Here is a 16,957-nt window from a genome sequence, read left to right as displayed (position 1 = left end):
TTACACGTAAGATGGTAGATCTTCCTCGAAGTAGATTTCCTAGCTTTCAACAGTGTAGGAATCCCCGACTCAGATAAGTCCCTATCCTTAAGCACCTGGCGGTCAACAGCCAAGCTGTCAAAGCCAGCGGCAAAAGCAGCATGGAAGATCGGTCCTTGGGACAGCAGATCCCCCCTGAGAAGCCAAGGAACCAGACCGACACACCAAGCCAGGCGAGACCAGTCTGGAGCCACTAAGATGACCAGAATTCCTTCTGCCTCTATCCTGCGTAGAAGTCTAGGCAGAAGCTTGAGAGGAGAGAAGGCGTAAATCAGACAATACTGACCCCCAAAGGGCCACCAGCGCGTCTGCGGCGTCCGCCAGAGGATCCCTTGCCTGAGCCTCAAACCTCCGCACCTTTCCGATAAGCCAAGACGCCAACAGATCCACCTCGGGGGTGCCCCACTGGAAACACCGTAATGAAACCCCTCCAGATGAAGGGACCACTCCCCGTGGTCAAACGCCTGCCAATTTTCCACCCCGGGAATGTGTACAGCGGAGGGGGCTGGAACGAACCATTCTGCCCACCTTAGAACGCCAGCTACCTCCAGAGCCACCAGGACACTTCTTGTGCCCCATTGGTGATGGACATAAGCCATGGCCGTGGCACTGTCTGATTGAATGAGCACTGGACAGCCCTGAAGACGATCTGCCCAATGATCCAGACACAGTCTGATCGCTCAAAGTTCCAGGACATTGATCAGGAGAGTCTGGACTTTTCCAGCGTCCAGATCTGCTGAGCAGAATGCTTGCCAAGGACGCCTCCCTAGCCGGACAGCTGGCATCCGTGGTGACCACTGTCCAATACAAAGGGAGGAAGGATTTTCCAAACAGAAGCGTCAGAGAACGAAGCCACCATATCAGGGACTCCTTCGTGCCAGATCGGATTGTCCAGAGTCTTGTCCCATTTGGTCAGAATTTCCTTTGCAGGGACCTCATATCTAACTGTGCAAATGTAACCACCTCGAAGGTAGACACCAACAGGCCCAGTGGAATGACCATTTGTTGGACAGCAGTAGGTGAATTGCAGCCTGCAATTTCTGGAGTTTGTCCAGAGGAAGGGGCACTCTGGCTAAGGCCAAGTCCAGAGTCTAGTCCAAATAGTCCAGCTTTGTGGACAGAAAATTCAGAATCCCAGCAAACTCACTCAGAATTTGTATTGTGTTCTCCACCAGAGCAGAGGGAAACCCCGCTCACAGAAGTCCAAGTAGCCCAGTACCGCAATTCCCCGTTGGGCTAGCAAAGCTAGCTCCGAGACCAACACTTTTGTGAAGAGCCAAGGAGCAGATGCGAGACTAAAGGGTAATGCCACAAACTGATAATGCTCCTCTCCCACAGCAAAGTGGAGAAAATGCTAATGACTGCCACATACTGGAATGTGAAAGTAGGCATCCTTGATATCGATAGAGGCGTGGAAAACTCCCAGATGCAAGGATGCCACCACCATTCGAATGGACTCTATTCTGAACTACTGTACCTGTACAAAGCAGTTTAGAGCCTTGAGGTCCAGGATTGGACGCACTTTGCCTTCCTTCCTGGGAACTGTGAAACCGGTCTGATTAAAAACCCTGAAAATGTTCCGAGGTCGGAACCAGGGGGCCAAGAGCAAAACTCGAATGACCTTCTGGACCCACTTGTCTTGCACCCAGGAAGTCCACGGGTCCAGAAACCAGCGAAGACATCCCCCACCCCCAATACGGGTGAGGGCGCACCTTCATGAAGAAGGAGCCTTGTCCACGGGTCTGGAGAAGCAAGATCTTGGTTTACCAGACCAGGTTCCTTTGGATCCTCCAGAAAAGGCCCTGAAAGGCTTCGAGCCCTTGTTAGTCAACCCTGAGGGATGAAAAAAACTTCTTAGGAGTTTAGAAGGAAGGCCCACGACTACGACGAGGTTCCTTGCCCTTAGCAGCCTGCAGAAGAAAAGTACTCTCCCCCCCCTCCCCCCGTGAGACCTATATTGGGTTCATCCAGGGTAGCTCCAAACAGGCAATTTCCTTGAAAAGGAAAATCAGTCAAGGCCTTCTTTGAAGTCTGATCCACAGGCCAGCACTTGAGCCAAAAGACATGCAGAAGGGCCACTGCTAAAACAGAGAGGCGAGCCATCAGGGGAGCCACATCCAAAGAAGTAATCACAGATAAACTGCAGCCCCTGGACCAGCTGGTCCGCTGGCTCGGCAAAAGCAGGGGGAGCTGTTCCCCCTCCAGGTCACAGTGTAGGAGCTTAACCCACTTGGTCAGAGTTTGTGACACTAGGGCAAGGGTGAATACTGGCCTCATTGTCGAACCAGCCAGAGTGTACATATGGCAGGCCACAGCCTCCACCTTCCGGGCAGCCAGATCATTAAAGGCCTGGGACTCTTCAATCAGAATCATGTTGCCTTGTTCAATCTGTAAACCGGAGGGTCCACCACCGGTGCCACACTCTACTATTTAAGTAGGGACTCCTCATAGGTGTAAAGCCTAGTAAAGCGCTTGGCGACCCCACGGGGACGCTTTGGTCGTCCCCACTCTTTAGCGACAATTCTGTCAAAATAGGCAGGGAAAGGAAACAACTGTACCCCTTTGGATGGCATGTGAGTGCCAAAGGGCACCTGCGCCTCTGTCGCAGCTTCAGCTGCATCCTCCCATCTTCAGGGTCTCACGCATAGATACAACCAGTGCATCCACCAGTGCCCTTTCGTGCGCGATTGCAGACGTAGAGGAATCCTCCTCATTATCAGAGGATACAACCCAACTATCAGAGGATTCCAGGCGCGTGGTTGCAGACCCTGCAGGGAGACCCACGTCCACGGTAGCCGAATCAGATTCAGGATCAGGATTGGCTGAGACAGATGAAGCAGGGAAAAGCGGGGGGGGGGGGGGGGGCACTTTTTGCTAGCCCATCGCCTGAAAGCCACCTCCACCCAGGACCGCCGTCAGTGCATGGATGGATGGTTGGGACCCGGAGGGCCCCGCAGCCTCAGAGGGGATCAGGTGGGGAAATGTGCTCCAAAGACTCCATGAGTCACCAGGGGGACCCTACAAAAAGTGCAAAACGCTGCTAAGGGACACCGCTCTGGCAGCACCACCTGGTCGCCAATCACAAAGCACCAAGCGATCCTCAGCAGAGAGGACCCCACCAGACTCACCACCCACAGAAACAGGCACCTGCAGCCACCAGGGGAATCTGCACTACATGTGCGGCGATCAAGAAGTAAAATGATCCAGCACCAGGTGAGGAGGGGGTGCTCCCACTGCCGAAATTGCCGCCTACAGAGCTCCACTGTCATGGCAGCTGCCATTGTCAATGACAAACAACAACAAAATGGAGAGGGGGTGGCTATAGCAGAGGGAGGGAGTATACCTCCTAGGATTGTCCATGGGTGTAGCCAGAATTATTTTCTGCCTAGTGTCCTACTCCTGTAGGGGGCAGTATAGCCCAATGGTTCTGAATATTTGGAGCCGTGTCCATCAATGAACGAAAGAAAGAAGAAGACACCCCTTCCCTCTGAGCTCCCGCGCAGAAGCGAACGCATACACACATATGCAAACGGTGTTCAAACTACACATGTGAGGTATCACCGCAACCGTTCGAGCAAGAGCAATAATTCTAGGCTAAAGCCCTGTACACACGATAAGATTATCGAACGATCTGTCATCCGTTTTTTGTGGCATGCTAGTCTGATGTGGAAAGTGAAGAGGTTATTTTCATATGAATTTTCCCTTATGACAGAATTCTACTTCAGAAGTGATGTCATGTGTTGGATTGCTTTGTATGTGTGCTTTCGTCTCTGAGCATGCCTAGTCTTGCTCTTTTTTTCTGTCGAAAATCGGACGTTGTATTACAGACGACAAACATTTTATAGCCTGTACATCGACTTTTTCGGCCGAAAAAATCCTGGAGTCGGCTGTCGAAAGCACCATACTAACAATCCGAAAATCGGCAGATCGGTCGTCGGACGAATTTTCCCTTCAGATTTTCTTATCGTGTGTATGGGCCTTTAGATCTCCTCTGTATCTCTAAACCGGTACTCTGTAAAAAATGTAAAGAGTTGCCTAAAGAGATTTTTTTTTTTTTTTTTTTTTTAAAGTACCAAAGTTTGTCGCCATTCCAGGAGCCTGCGCATTTTTGAAGCATGACGTTCGGTATCAATTTAATCAGTGTAATGTTATCTTTCATATTATAGAAAAAAATTGGGCTAACTTTACTACAGTTTTCTTATTTTTTAATTCAAAAATATTTTTTTTTTTTTTTTACAAAAAAAAAAATTGTGTTTGTAAGACCGCTGCGCAAATACAGTGTGACAAAGTATTACAACAATCTCCATTTTATTCTCATATAATATGTTTGGGGGTTCCAAGACATTTTCTAGTAAAAAATACTGATTTTAGCTTGTAAACAAGTGTCAGAAACAGGCCTGGTCCTTAAGTGGTTAAAAACAGGCGGATGGCTTTACATAACTTCACGAACATCCCTGCTTGTACATCTCTGTGGGACCAATGCATGGCTGTGGACAGACTGCCTTCAGAGCCATGTGTTGATTCTGTACAGATGTAAACTCAGGAATGTGTGTGAAGATCCATGCAGTCTTCCTCCTGTCATTGATTTGAACAGATTGGCTGCATGGACCACCTTGGGCAGGTAAATACAACCATCTTCACAGGTGCACAGGTGTACTTATAAGTGCGCCCACGTGAATGAAGCCTTAGAGAAAAACATCACGTGGTCAGGAACATGGCTGTGCTATTTTTTGTTCAACTTTAAAGCAGAAGTTTGGGTATGGCTTTTTTTGGCATAACTGGAATGGCATTCCCTCATGTAAAGTATGCATGTGCCACTGAAACCAGATGATACCACTACTGACCTAGTCAAAACAGTAGGCAAAGTGACAGAAGAAGCTGTAAAGCCTAGTACACAGTATGGTTCTATTTTGTTCCACCGAGTGGGTTGAACGAAAAAAAAAAAAAAAAAAAGACAGCTTTGGTCTGAGCCGCTGTACTAACAATCCAATGTTATTACAGAGATTTCCCCCCACTGAGCTGTTGTTGCGCCCCCCCCCCCCCCCCCCCACCACCACAACACGCTGAGCTATTGGCTGACAGTGTGGATTGGGAGCTGGTTGGCTGCTAGTTTTCCAGCATGTTCGTTTTAACAGCCGGCTTCTGTCAGATTGGCTGCCATACACACAGGGCGAATGTTTGGCAGTTTTTATTGAACCAACCAATGTCGCCCGACAATTGGCCCATGTACTAGGCTTAAAGCTGAGCTGTAGATGTGGCTTTTTTTTTTTCATAGATACATTGGTCCATCTTGGACCAATGTCGGTATGTAAGTGCCATACATGCCAATCACTGTGGAAGCTGGAAATCACTATACAGCCCTGGCCAAAAGTTTTGAGAATGACACAAATATAAAAATTGCACAAAGTCTGCTGCTTCAGTGTTTTTAGATCTTTAGATTTTAGATTCTTTAGATCTGGCTGGACGAGGTAAAGATTGTGATGTCACTGCCCTGCATTTCCCGTCTCATCCATTTAGAGAATGCTTTGAATTTTTCATGTGCAAAATTAATCAGTGTAGTCTGCCTGGTGTGAATGAGCTCTTACAATTTCAAAGGCTAAGTAGAAGCAATTGTAATCGGACAGGACAGGAGACAGAACCTTACCATGAACGGGGTGTGATGTCCCAATGCAAGGAATCTAAGCCCTAAACCATGCAACATGTTGATCATTCCTGAATGAATGGAATGTAAGAAAACAAGTATTTTACATAGTAGTTAGGCAATATTGTATGTACCACAGTAATTTTAAGAGCCATCAATTAGAAAATCTTAGTAGTGCTAATTGTATGGGTGCCATAGTCATAATTGAAAACAGAAAAGCAGGATCACTGGCTCCCAGAGAAGCTGGTTAAGGATACTGCATATACATGCAGTTATTATATAAATCATAACCACAAGTCACTAAATTTCCTGCTAGCTTTACAATCATTTTTATAGATAGAAAAAAAATAGAACTAGAGCCAAGATAAAAATAAAGCTAAAAAACTAAGCCTTAATACAGTTCTGTTCTTTTCCAGTAGGCACATTAAGAAACCTTTATAGATTAAATAAAAAAAAGGAAAAAAAAAAACATGCATAATGAAATTGACAAATTTGAAGACTTGTAATGCATGTCCTGTAATTTGTCTTCAAGATATATTACATAGTTACATAGTTAGTGAGGTTGAAAAAAAAACACATCAGTCCATCAAGTTCAACCCATAATGTGTGTGTGCTGCTAACCGTACATTGTATACCCCTGTATGTTGTGGTCTTTAAGGTGCCCATCTAATAGTTTTTTGAAACCATCGATGCTCCATGCTGATATCACTGCTTGTGGAAGAGAATTCCACATCCTTACCGCTCGACAGTAAAGAACCCCTTAAGTAGTTTAAGGTTAAACCGTTCTTTTTCTAGTTTTAGTGAGTGGCCTTATTGAATTCACTTACTCTGAAAATTTTTTTCCGTATTCTATGGTCACCAGTACAGTATTTGTACATTGATATATCCCCTCAAGCGTCTCTTCTCCAGAGAGAATAAATTGAATGCTTGTAGTCTTTCCTCATAGCTGATGTGGAATTCATCTTTCATCATAAACAAACAAGTTGCTCTAAATTACCTGCTACACCAGCCCATTGTCCAAATGCCACTACTCGAGTTCCTCTGTGGTCCATCATTTTCTCATAATCGATCAGTCGAATTTCCTTTAACAGCAAAAAGTACAGTTGGAGTACAATTAAGTTCTCTGTCTGCATTCCATATTATACATGCAACAGCACAGCATTCTGCAGCATAATTTTATATAGCGATGCTTTTTTTTGCTCACCCCCATAGTTATTGCAATATTGGATTGTGATGCCGCTATCCACAACCGATTGGTGTTGAGGGTGAGCGAGGTTATCTGGCACTTTCCTTTTCTATCTGACTAAGTAGACTACACCAGCCAGCATTCTAAACAGGGTCTCTCTAAAAAGAGTGATGTGCTGTGAGATATCAGGAGATGACAGAGGTGAGTTTGTATTTAAAAAAAAAAAAAAAAAAAAAAAAAAAAAAAAAAAAAGGCATTATTCCTTCAAATCATGACAAAAACCCATTCAGTTATAGAGCAACAAACATACATACATGTGCAGAAATGCTCTTAAATCCAGTGAAACAAAAACTGTATGAAGTCCATAAAAAGCATTCACTGATCCCAAAAACAACCAGGTGTGTGACCCCCAGTTTCAGTGCACTGATATCTCAGTTACACACCACCTACTTACCAGAGCAAGAGACTTCTAAGAATGTGAGGTCAAAAATGCTTGCAATGAGTAGAGGAATAAAACAATACTTCTCCCGGAATCAGAGATGGGACTCCGTCTCGTCCAGTGGGTTCCTTGAAATGGCAACTCTCCACAAAATACGGTGGCAGTAAAACACAGCTCGGCAGAGGAATTTACAAAGTGATATACAAACACGACATAAAAACTGTAAGATCGCAGGCTGCTCTGACTGGTGGCCATGTATGATGACGTCACTGCCAAATGCGCCACGCTGCAAGCATTTTTGACCTCACATTCTTAGTTGTCTTTTGCTCTGGTAAGCAGGTGGTTTGTAACTACTTGAGGTGTTGGTGCACTTAATCTGGGGTCACTAGTGTGCTGTGGATTTACACATCTGGTCATTTCATGGAACACTAAATGCTTTTTATGGACTTTATACAGAATTTTGTTTCACTGAGTATTTATGCACATTTATGTTTGTTCCACTATAACTGAATGTGTTATTGTCACGATTTAACCACTTGCCAACTGGCCCATAGCCGAATGACGGCTACAGCATGGTTGGCTAGTTCAAGGAGAGGAGGGTACTACCCGAACTTGTGCTTCCCGCGCACCCCCTGGGGTGTGCACCCAGAAGTGACAGCAGCCCTTTACTACATGATCGCTTCGTCCAATGACGGAGCAATGTACTTACCCTTCCATGGTGCGAGTAACGCTCCAGACAGAACTCCTCGCCACCGAAGTAGGGGAGCCATCAGGCAAGGGACCGCTTCAACTCAGACCCACGGCTGGTCATATGCGACCCTGCGAGACATTTAAAGTCGCAAGCCAACCTCTGTCAGTGAGGCTATGTCGCGGCCGACCTAGCACGTAGCTGCGGTCTGCACACGCTCGCTGGCTGGGCTGAGGGGGGGGGGGGGGGACTACTGGATCTAGATTATCCAGCCCGTCGCCCAGCCCAGCAGTTGATTGTAGATCTCCCAAGGGAAAAAAGATGCAAAGAAGGTAAAAAAAATTTGCTAGGACCAGAGATCCCAGCAGGGAGCCTGGGGCCTTATTCCTGACTAGACAGATGAAAACTGATTACCTAGAGCAGAGAGGGGGTTATATACCACCTGAGGACAGCCCATGGGTGTAGCCAGGTGTTTTTTGTTCTGCCTAGGCCTTCTTGCAGAGGCAATATAACCCAGTAGTTATGATTTAGGAGAGCTGTGTATGTCAATGAACAAAGTAGTTTTGGATAGAGTGGAGATGGATTAGAACACCTGTAAGGTTTTTATTGCTGTCTGTGTCCCCCGTGTCTGTGATTCCCTCTCGATTTGTCCCATTTACCATTATCATCGAAACTGAAAGAAAATCCAAAATTTTGGGTTGTCCCCAAAACAGTAATAAAGTCAATGTGAACATTAGTTCCGATGACAACTTTAGAGAGATTTCCTCTCACCTCCTATTTTGGTTATGGGACAGGCCAAAAAAAAAAACAACAACAATTAACAGGGAGGTAAAACCATCTCCTAGGCTGAATTCACACTGGCATTAAAAGAAACGCAGGTGTTTATAACGCCCCTTAAACGCCTATGCACAAGATACAATAGACAGCACATAGTGCTGTTTACACTATCAAAACATGAAGCGTTTGTGTCATGCTGCTGCAAAATGAAAGCCTCATTTAGAGTCAGGAGGCTTTGAAGCCTTTCTATGCCTCCCATGCAAGTCTATGGTAACACTTTGCAAATGCTCTGGCAGGCAGTTGCGGAGTGTTAAGAATATCTTATTAACTGTAATGGAAAAGGCATTTGCGAAGCAGATTTAATGTTCCTTAAGGCTAGGCTCGTCAAAACGCATCAGAACTGCCCATAGGGCGTTTGGGGAGCATTTTTAAACTCCTCAATGCTTGAAAACCGCCTAACGCCCAAACTAAAGCTCATTAAAGCGAGTCTAATGCCCATACTAACGCTATAGGACCATTTGTTAAGTGTTAGAAATGCAGTCAACTGTGAACAAGCCCTTAGTCTATTAGAAATGGATGTGGTGGTAAAGGGCTCAGTTGTGTCAGGATTTTGGCATCCTGACAGATTTGCATAAAAGAGTGTTCAACAACTCATTGCTGGAAATGTTCTCTATACAGTGGAATGTTATCTATGTAGAAAAATCCTGTGCATAAGTGACATAAAAATAAAGATAAAGTTGGACCTTACAGTTCACAAAACAGTTGAATACATTTTCTTTTTCTTTTGCTACATACCAGTTTCAGAATTTCATCCAGTAAGGACATATTCGCCTCCTGGGCTTTTATAGTATGCGAAAAGAAAGCATAGGTCTTTTTGGGAATGAGCTTGTCTTCTGGTGGCCGCTTAACACCCACAATTAGAGATGCCGCAGAAATGTCTTCCTGAATAACTCCTCCAGCTTTAATGTATTCCTACAAAAACGAAAAGCATAAAAAAAATAAAAATAAAAAAATGTAGGAAAGTGATTAAGAGTTCTTAAAAATGTATTTACTGCCAGGGTAAACATTTTGAGAATCTTAACGAATTTTAAATAACCAAAGCGATGATCATCACCTGCATACAAGAATATAGCACTAAACAGTTTAAAACAAGATATAACCCACAACAATGAATGCTTGGCTGAAAGCCACTATGAAAAAAAAAAAAAGTACAAGTTTCCCAGACCAAGTAAACTAGCTCAGCAGAAGGCAAATGCATCTAAAACTTAGACAGTGATCAGCGCTCCTATGGGTACATGTTCCCACATCTCGTAGTGTGACCCACCACCGGTGCACACCTTCAGAGCCCTGTAAAATTTATCAGAAGCATGCCAAATCACTTTAACCTATAAGTCCATAACTGGCTTTAAAAATCCAAACCATGTTCATTGGTGAAGCAGCAGCTGCCATGAGTTTGCTTTAACCCCTTGAATAACAGGACATTATAAACTTACCTTGGTAGACCAGGGGATAAACAGAGTAAACAGAAAAGAACTAATATTCCAATATAAATTCTTGTGGAACACTCATATAAATGTGGTTTTAAACTCAAACATTTTAAAATCTGCTGACAAGAGTTTTTGTGACAGAAGTGATCCAAATGGCCCCCTTGCCTGTCAGGGGTAATGTACACTGAGCCATGCATGTGCAGCCCAGAACACATTTACTGCACCCACTTTGTGCCATGATGAAATTAATACTGTGTGCATGTACAGGAGTGACATCATCACAGCCCAGCCATTTAAGTGGCTAAACAAATTGTACCCGGAAGGAAGACTGGGAGATGATGGAAGTGCCAGAGCACTGACAGAGCAGCTTTGGATGGCATTCTTCAAAAGATTAGTATGTCATAATGTGCTAGTATGCCGTGCATACTAGAACTTTATGGCATATACCTGCAGGGGGGCCTGGATACAAAAAAGTTTTTGTAGCAGAGTTTAAATAATTCTGCTTTGACAGCTTTGATCTCCGATTTTAAACTTTCTGGGGCCTATTAGTAAGAAAACCTAGAATCCAATTACAAATAGGGGGCTTGGGCCATAAATCTGAGCAAATGAGCTGCATAAGTAAAATAGCATTGAATGCTAAACTGAAATCAATAAAAAAAGCATTCAAACAAAGTTTTTCCCCTCTAAATAGGTCAAAACTATGTGTAAAGCTGTAGCAATAGCATCTTCAATTGACCCATTAACCCTAAAAGCAATTAAGCAACCTGATAATTACCTGACCCCTAAGGAACACATTTTTTTCTCACTAAACACATCATGATAATGTAAGTAGGAGCCAATAACCATTTAGGCATGTATTATTATGATCTAATGACAATAATAGCATCAATATACTTTTTCTCTTACGTCCTCTGACAGATGCAGCTCTCAATGCTTCTTCACCAATGGGTAATGCGCCATCTACAGGAGTAGACTAGGCAGTGAAAAGCTTTCACTCGACATGCCTATAGGGGCTGTCCCTCACAACATTACCCCAGACACACTGTGCTCTAAAAAAGGTTTCTTGCTGCCTAGTTTAGGAGTAGGACCTAGCTAGGTTCCCTGCTGGGACTTCAGTCTCAGTTTTTATTTTCTTTTGAAAATGTTTATTTCTCTTTACTCACCATCGCTAGCTAGTGTCAGGGGGAACTACAAATCGACAGCTGGGCTGGGGTTTCACACTGGATAATCTAGATCCTTATGGTCTCCCAGCCTGGCCAATGAGCGTGCGCAGGTTGTGGTCCGCCCAGGCCTCGCCACGACAGAGCTGTGGTGGATGGGGACGAGCCTGCGAGCAGATGCTTCGCCGGACGCATCGACCTGGAATGCTCTGAGTCGCAACGTACCTCTTTTCGTTGACAGCACCCCCACTCAGGGTGGGAGGCGAGCTGTTTTGGAGCGGAGCCCCCTGGTCCATGGTATGGTGAGTGATGCAATGTCCCCCGTGTCCCTGAGACAGACCTCTGAGGGGGGAGATGGGGCCCACTCCTGGGGATAACAGGGCTGTGTCTCGCTGAAAGATCCCCCAGGCCTGTCAGGACAGGTCCTGCCCTCCCCGCTCCCCCTGGGGGGCGCTATAGCGGCATCTGACGCCTGGGGGGGGGGGGGTGGATGATGTTACCTTGTCCTAGAGGGTCATTTTAGGTGAATTCCTGTGGGGGCCTCATTCTTGGGTGCTTGGCGCCATTTTTGGCCGCCATTTTAAGTGTGGGCATAGGCCGCGCTGTGTGGGCGGCGGCCATTTTCCCATGGCTTCCTATGCTTTTCTATTGGCACCAGTCTGTTGTAGTTTTTACACTACATAGGCGGGCTCGGCCTCTAGTGACGTTTGGTCACTTCCTCTCAGAAGTTTCACATGCTGGAAGTCTGACTGCAGAGCAGCTGCTTCTCAGGGTGCTGGTACAGTAGGGGATTTTTTGGTCCTTTGGGCATTCCTCAGACACACTTAGCTCCTGTCAGGACACATTAAAACCTTAAAAGGGGGATGCCAGCTTTAGCGAGGTGTAGCGGTGAGGACCGCAATCGCAATTTAAAGGGGCAGTGTACTCATTTCTTTCTCTGCTGCAAACATGAAGTCCCAAAGTAAAAATTTCCCCTCCGATTTTATTTGGGCATCCGGACCATTCGAAACACCATCTCTGGTGTCTCTTTCTGCAGCCTTAGAAACTCTGGTGTCAAAGAGTCCTCTGATTCAGAGCCTGATGTGGTTGCCATGGACAACACCCTCCCTGAGGGATCCCTGTCCTCACAGTCGGACGGTGAGGAGGATGAGGAGTCCTCCTCAGCTGCAGCATGGGAACACACGCTGGTGGAAGCACTGATTCATTCTGTAAGGGAAACATTGCAATTGGATGATGAGCCCACACAGTCAAAAAAGCGGGTTGTCTTTGGCTCCCGCAAAGCCTAGAGGTTGGGTCGTTATTCCCTGTCCTGAGGATTTTCACGATATTGTGAAAAAGGAATGATGGCGCATTAAACACATGCTGGTGGTTCCCAAGCGCTTTCAGTGCCATTACCCCTTTGCAGACTCAGTTTCCAATCGTTGGACGGTGTCACCTAAGGTGGATCACACTGTTTCCCGGTTGAATAAACCTACTGTGGTCCCTGTAGAAGACTCCCCAGTGTTTAAGGACCCGGTGGACAGGCAAATAATATCCCTTTCTCGTCACCTGCATTTGTTGGCGGGTTTGATTCTAAAACCTGTGTTGGCCTCCATCCTGGTTTCTCAGACGGTCACAGAATGGGTCAAGGTGCTTAGGAGCCACTTACACAGAGTCGGTTCCTCCAACTCTGATTGAGCTCACAGATCAGATAGCCCAGGCAATGGTGTACCCCGGTTCCTCAGCAGGACAGGTTTCGGGGTTTGTACTCCAACCTGTTCACAGTGCCCGGGAAGGAGGGCAAGGTGTATCCAATTCTGGACCTCAAGTCGCTGAACAGTTTTATGCAGGTGCAGTAGTTTCGGATGGAATCCATCTGGTCGGTGGTGGCGTCTTTAAATTAAGGGGATTTTCTGGCCTTCACCGATTTAAAAGATGCGTATCTGCACATCCCTATTTACGAGGGTCATCAGCGTTGTCTCCGTTTCGCAGTGGTCTAGCTTCTGCTCCCAGAGTCTTCACCAAGGTTTTGGCTCCGGTGCTTTGCTACACAAAAAAAGGGGATTGCGGTTCTCAGTTATCTGGACGATCTCCTCTTAAGGATGAGCCCTTGTGCCACCCTGTCGGGCGACCTGACCTTCACGGTTCAGATGCTTCAGGAGTTCGGGTGGACCCTGTCAGTACGTCTGAGTTATCTGGGCATGGTTTTAGACTCCTCTCAAGCGAGGGTCTTTCTTCCAGAGGAAAAACTCCAGACCTTGCAGGGCGAGATCAGGATCTTGATGGACAATGATCTCTCCTCCCTGCAGACGTGTATGAGGTCCCTGGGGCTGATGGTGTCGGCCTTCGAGGCGGTCCCGTTTGCCCAATTTCACACGAGGTCTCTACAAGCAGAGATTCTTGCCAAGTGGAACAAGGATCTGCAGTCCTTGGACAGAATGATATGTCTAAGCCATCTCAAGAGGTCGGAGCTCTCGTGGTGGCTTCAGTCGCCCGCTCTGAGCCAGGGCAGGTCGTTTGTCGCTGTTGTGGACAGTGATCACCACAGATGCCAGCCTGTCAGGCTGGAGTGGAGTGCTGGACACCCTTTGTGCCCAAGGTACATGGTCGCCAGAGGAATCAACTTTACCGATAAACGTCCTGAAGCTCAGGGCGATCAAACTCTGCCTGCTCCATTGGACGCCTCGGCACATGTTCCAGCTCTCTCCGCAGTTCACATTCCGGGAGTGGAGAACTGGCAGGCAGATTACCCGAGTCGTCAGGTTCTGGATCAGGGGGAATGGTCCCTGCATCCAGAGGTTTTTCGCTTCCTGTGTGCTCGATGTGGAACAAAAATAAAACAAAAAAACAGGGTTCTAGATCGTCTGGCCGACGCCACAGACGCATTGGTGGTGCCTTGGAGCCGGTATCGGCTGATTTATGCCTTTCCTCCGATACAACTGTTGTCGAGGTTCCTCCACAGGTTGGCGGTGGAGAAGGTGCATGAGATTCTGGTGGCCCCAGACTGGCCTCGCCCGTCGTGGATACGCAGACCTAGTAAAGATGGTCGTTGAGGCTCCCTGGCGGCTGCCTCAGAGAGGATTCTGCTGTCTCAAGGGCCAATCTTCTATCCTGCTTTTGGTCGCTGGCTTTAACCGCGTGGCTGTTGAAGGCCAGGTGTTGAGGGACAGAGGTCTCTCCAATTCTGTGATTCCTACCTTGCTGAGAGCTAGGAAGACAACTTCCAGGAAGATTTATCATCGTACTTGGAAGATGTATATTACCTGATGTGAGTCGCAGAAATTGCATCCTCGCTCCTTCTCGGTGGCGAGGGTTTTAGCTTTCTTGCAGAAAGGAGCGGAGCAACGTCTGGCTTTGGGCACAATTAAAGGTCAGGTGTCGGCCTTAGCCATTTACTTCCAACGTCCCTTGGTGCCTAATTCCTGGATTCGTACCGTTCAAGGGGAGCGTCATTTGGCTCCGCCGAGGAGATCCCCTTTCCCTCCGTGGGATCTGAATTTGGTTTTGTTCATTTTCCAACAACCTCCCTTTGAAAATATCAGGGACATTTCTCTGCCTTTGTTGTCTCAGAAGGTTGCCTTTTTGGTGGCTATCACCTCTGCTCGCAGAGTGTCTGAGTTAGTGGCTCTGTCCTGCCGTTCGCCTTATCTGGTCGTTCATAGGGATAAGGTTGTTCTGCGTCCTAACCAATCTTTTCTCCCTAAGATGGTGTCAGCTTTCCACCTCAATGAAGATATTGTTTTACGTTCGCTCTGTGCCAAGCCCAAGCATCCCAAGGAATTTGCCTTGCATTCGCTGGATGTGGTTAGGGCAGTCAGGGTCTACCTGTCAGCCACGGAGTCCTTCCGGACATCGGATTCTCGGTTTGTCCTTCCCCAGGGACCTCGTAAGGGTTCGGCTGCAACTATATCAAAGTGGATCAGACAGACTATTGTTCAGGCCTATTCGTTAAAGAGTCAGGTGCCTCCTTTTCCTGTGAGGGCGCATTCTACTAGAGTGCTGAGTGCCTCTTGGGCTTTTCGCCATCAGGCATCTGTGGCTCAGGTGTCTAAAGCGGCGACCTGGTCCTCTGTACACACTTTTACAAAATTCTACAAGGTTGTTTTGATGGCATCCAAGGTTTTGCAGGCTGCTGTTTGACGAAGAGACAATGGTTTCTCTTTTGGGGGTGAATTTTTTGTTTTGGGATAAGCTGTTGGTGTTGGTTGAGCTTTTTGTTGCCCTGTTGGCTACGTTCTTAGCCTTGGAAATACGTTGGGGGCAAGGTGCTTTGAGGTGGGGGGGTGCAGAGCTCCCCCTGCCCCAAAGCACCAACATCCCCCATGTTGAGGGCATGTGGCCTGGTATGGTCCAGGGGGGGGGGGGGTGAGGCTGCTCGCTCGTCCCCTCCCCCTCCCTGCCTTACGGGGCTGCGTGCTCGGATAAGGGTCTGGTATGGATATTGGGGAGGACCCCATGCCGTTTTTTCGGCGTGGGGCTACCCTCAAATTCCATACCAGACCCGAAGTGCCTGGTTTGGAACCTGGGGGGGACCCCCACGCAGTTTTTCTTCCCATTTTTGGCGTTGAGTTCCCCCTCAAGATTCTCACACCGCAAGTCGGATCATCCTGATCCAACTTGCGGTGCGACTTCCATTCAAATCAATAGGCTCCCATAGGGAACCATTGATTTTGAATGGAGGCAGTAAAAACGCTGCTAAAAGCAACGTGGCCAAACATGCAATAACGCCAATGGAAAAAGCTACTGAAAGCACGTTTACCAGCTGCTTTTTCCCAGGGTCAGAACTAGCTTTGCAGCACGTTTTTTTTAACGTCCCGTGTACATGGAGCCTTAAACATTCTCAGAGTATTTAGGGGGGGGGGAAAAAAGCATTCATCTGATACTGGAAACTTATTAGTTTAAGGCAAAAATTTACAGTATAGCACACATACAATGTTATTTTATTCATGTGTACATGAATACACTTGAACATGGCACTGATGTATGATCATCAGACATTGCCGGCAGAAAAAAAAAAAAAAAACACACCACGAGGATGGGTTGTGTTTGTATTTAGTACCGTGGAAAGAACCCAAAGTTGACTAGCTAGTGAAGACTTATCACTTCCTTGGAGAAAGGCATGTAAAGAAAATATCCATTTATGGTTCACATAGACATTTCTGCACGAGAGTAACTTTGCCTTGTACCCATGACTTACCCACTCACAACAGCTAAGCAATTCTTTACACTTAAGCGATTGTCTAAACTTCTAGACATAGGTGACAAGACCATTTTAGGAAGCATTATTAAAAGTTTAAGTTTACTTCTACGTAGTTGCATGGGAGGTTAGGGGAGCGTACAGGAAAGAATGAATTGTCTCTTTCTCTCTGTCCTTTTGTGTATTCCATAGCACTACATTGAAAGCAAGATATCACATATTCTTTCCCAGCAGGTTTTGTACTGGAGTATGCTTGTATCTTTCTGGAACACAGAGGTGGCCTTGGATTCCTTAAACAAAAGACGTTCTTTCTAAATGTTACATGTATAAAGACATTGGCCTGTTTATAGATAAGCTGACCCCA

General features: G+C 46.5%; 1 protein-coding gene across 1 annotated transcript in view; it reads right to left on the bottom strand.

The window, feature by feature from the left end:
* Nucleotides 1-16,957, bottom strand: part of AASS (aminoadipate-semialdehyde synthase) — a 187,155-nt gene that overhangs the window by 147,279 nt on the left and 22,919 nt on the right. The window contains exons 2-4 of the mRNA XM_082256068.1: nucleotides 9,566-9,742; nucleotides 6,678-6,762; nucleotides 5,684-5,751 (exon numbers count right to left, since the gene is read on the bottom strand). Of these exons, the coding sequence (XP_082112194.1) occupies nucleotides 5,684-5,751; nucleotides 6,678-6,762; nucleotides 9,566-9,742 (330 nt within the window). The remainder of the gene's footprint in view (nucleotides 1-5,683; nucleotides 5,752-6,677; nucleotides 6,763-9,565; nucleotides 9,743-16,957) is intronic.

The sequence above is a fragment of the Pelophylax lessonae genome (assembly GCF_965119305.1).
Source record: "Pelophylax lessonae genome assembly, chromosome: 4".
Taxonomy (NCBI): Eukaryota; Metazoa; Chordata; class Amphibia; order Anura; family Ranidae; genus Pelophylax; species Pelophylax lessonae.
Note: the sequence above shows the minus strand (reverse complement) of the source record. Positions and strands in the feature narration are given on the sequence as shown.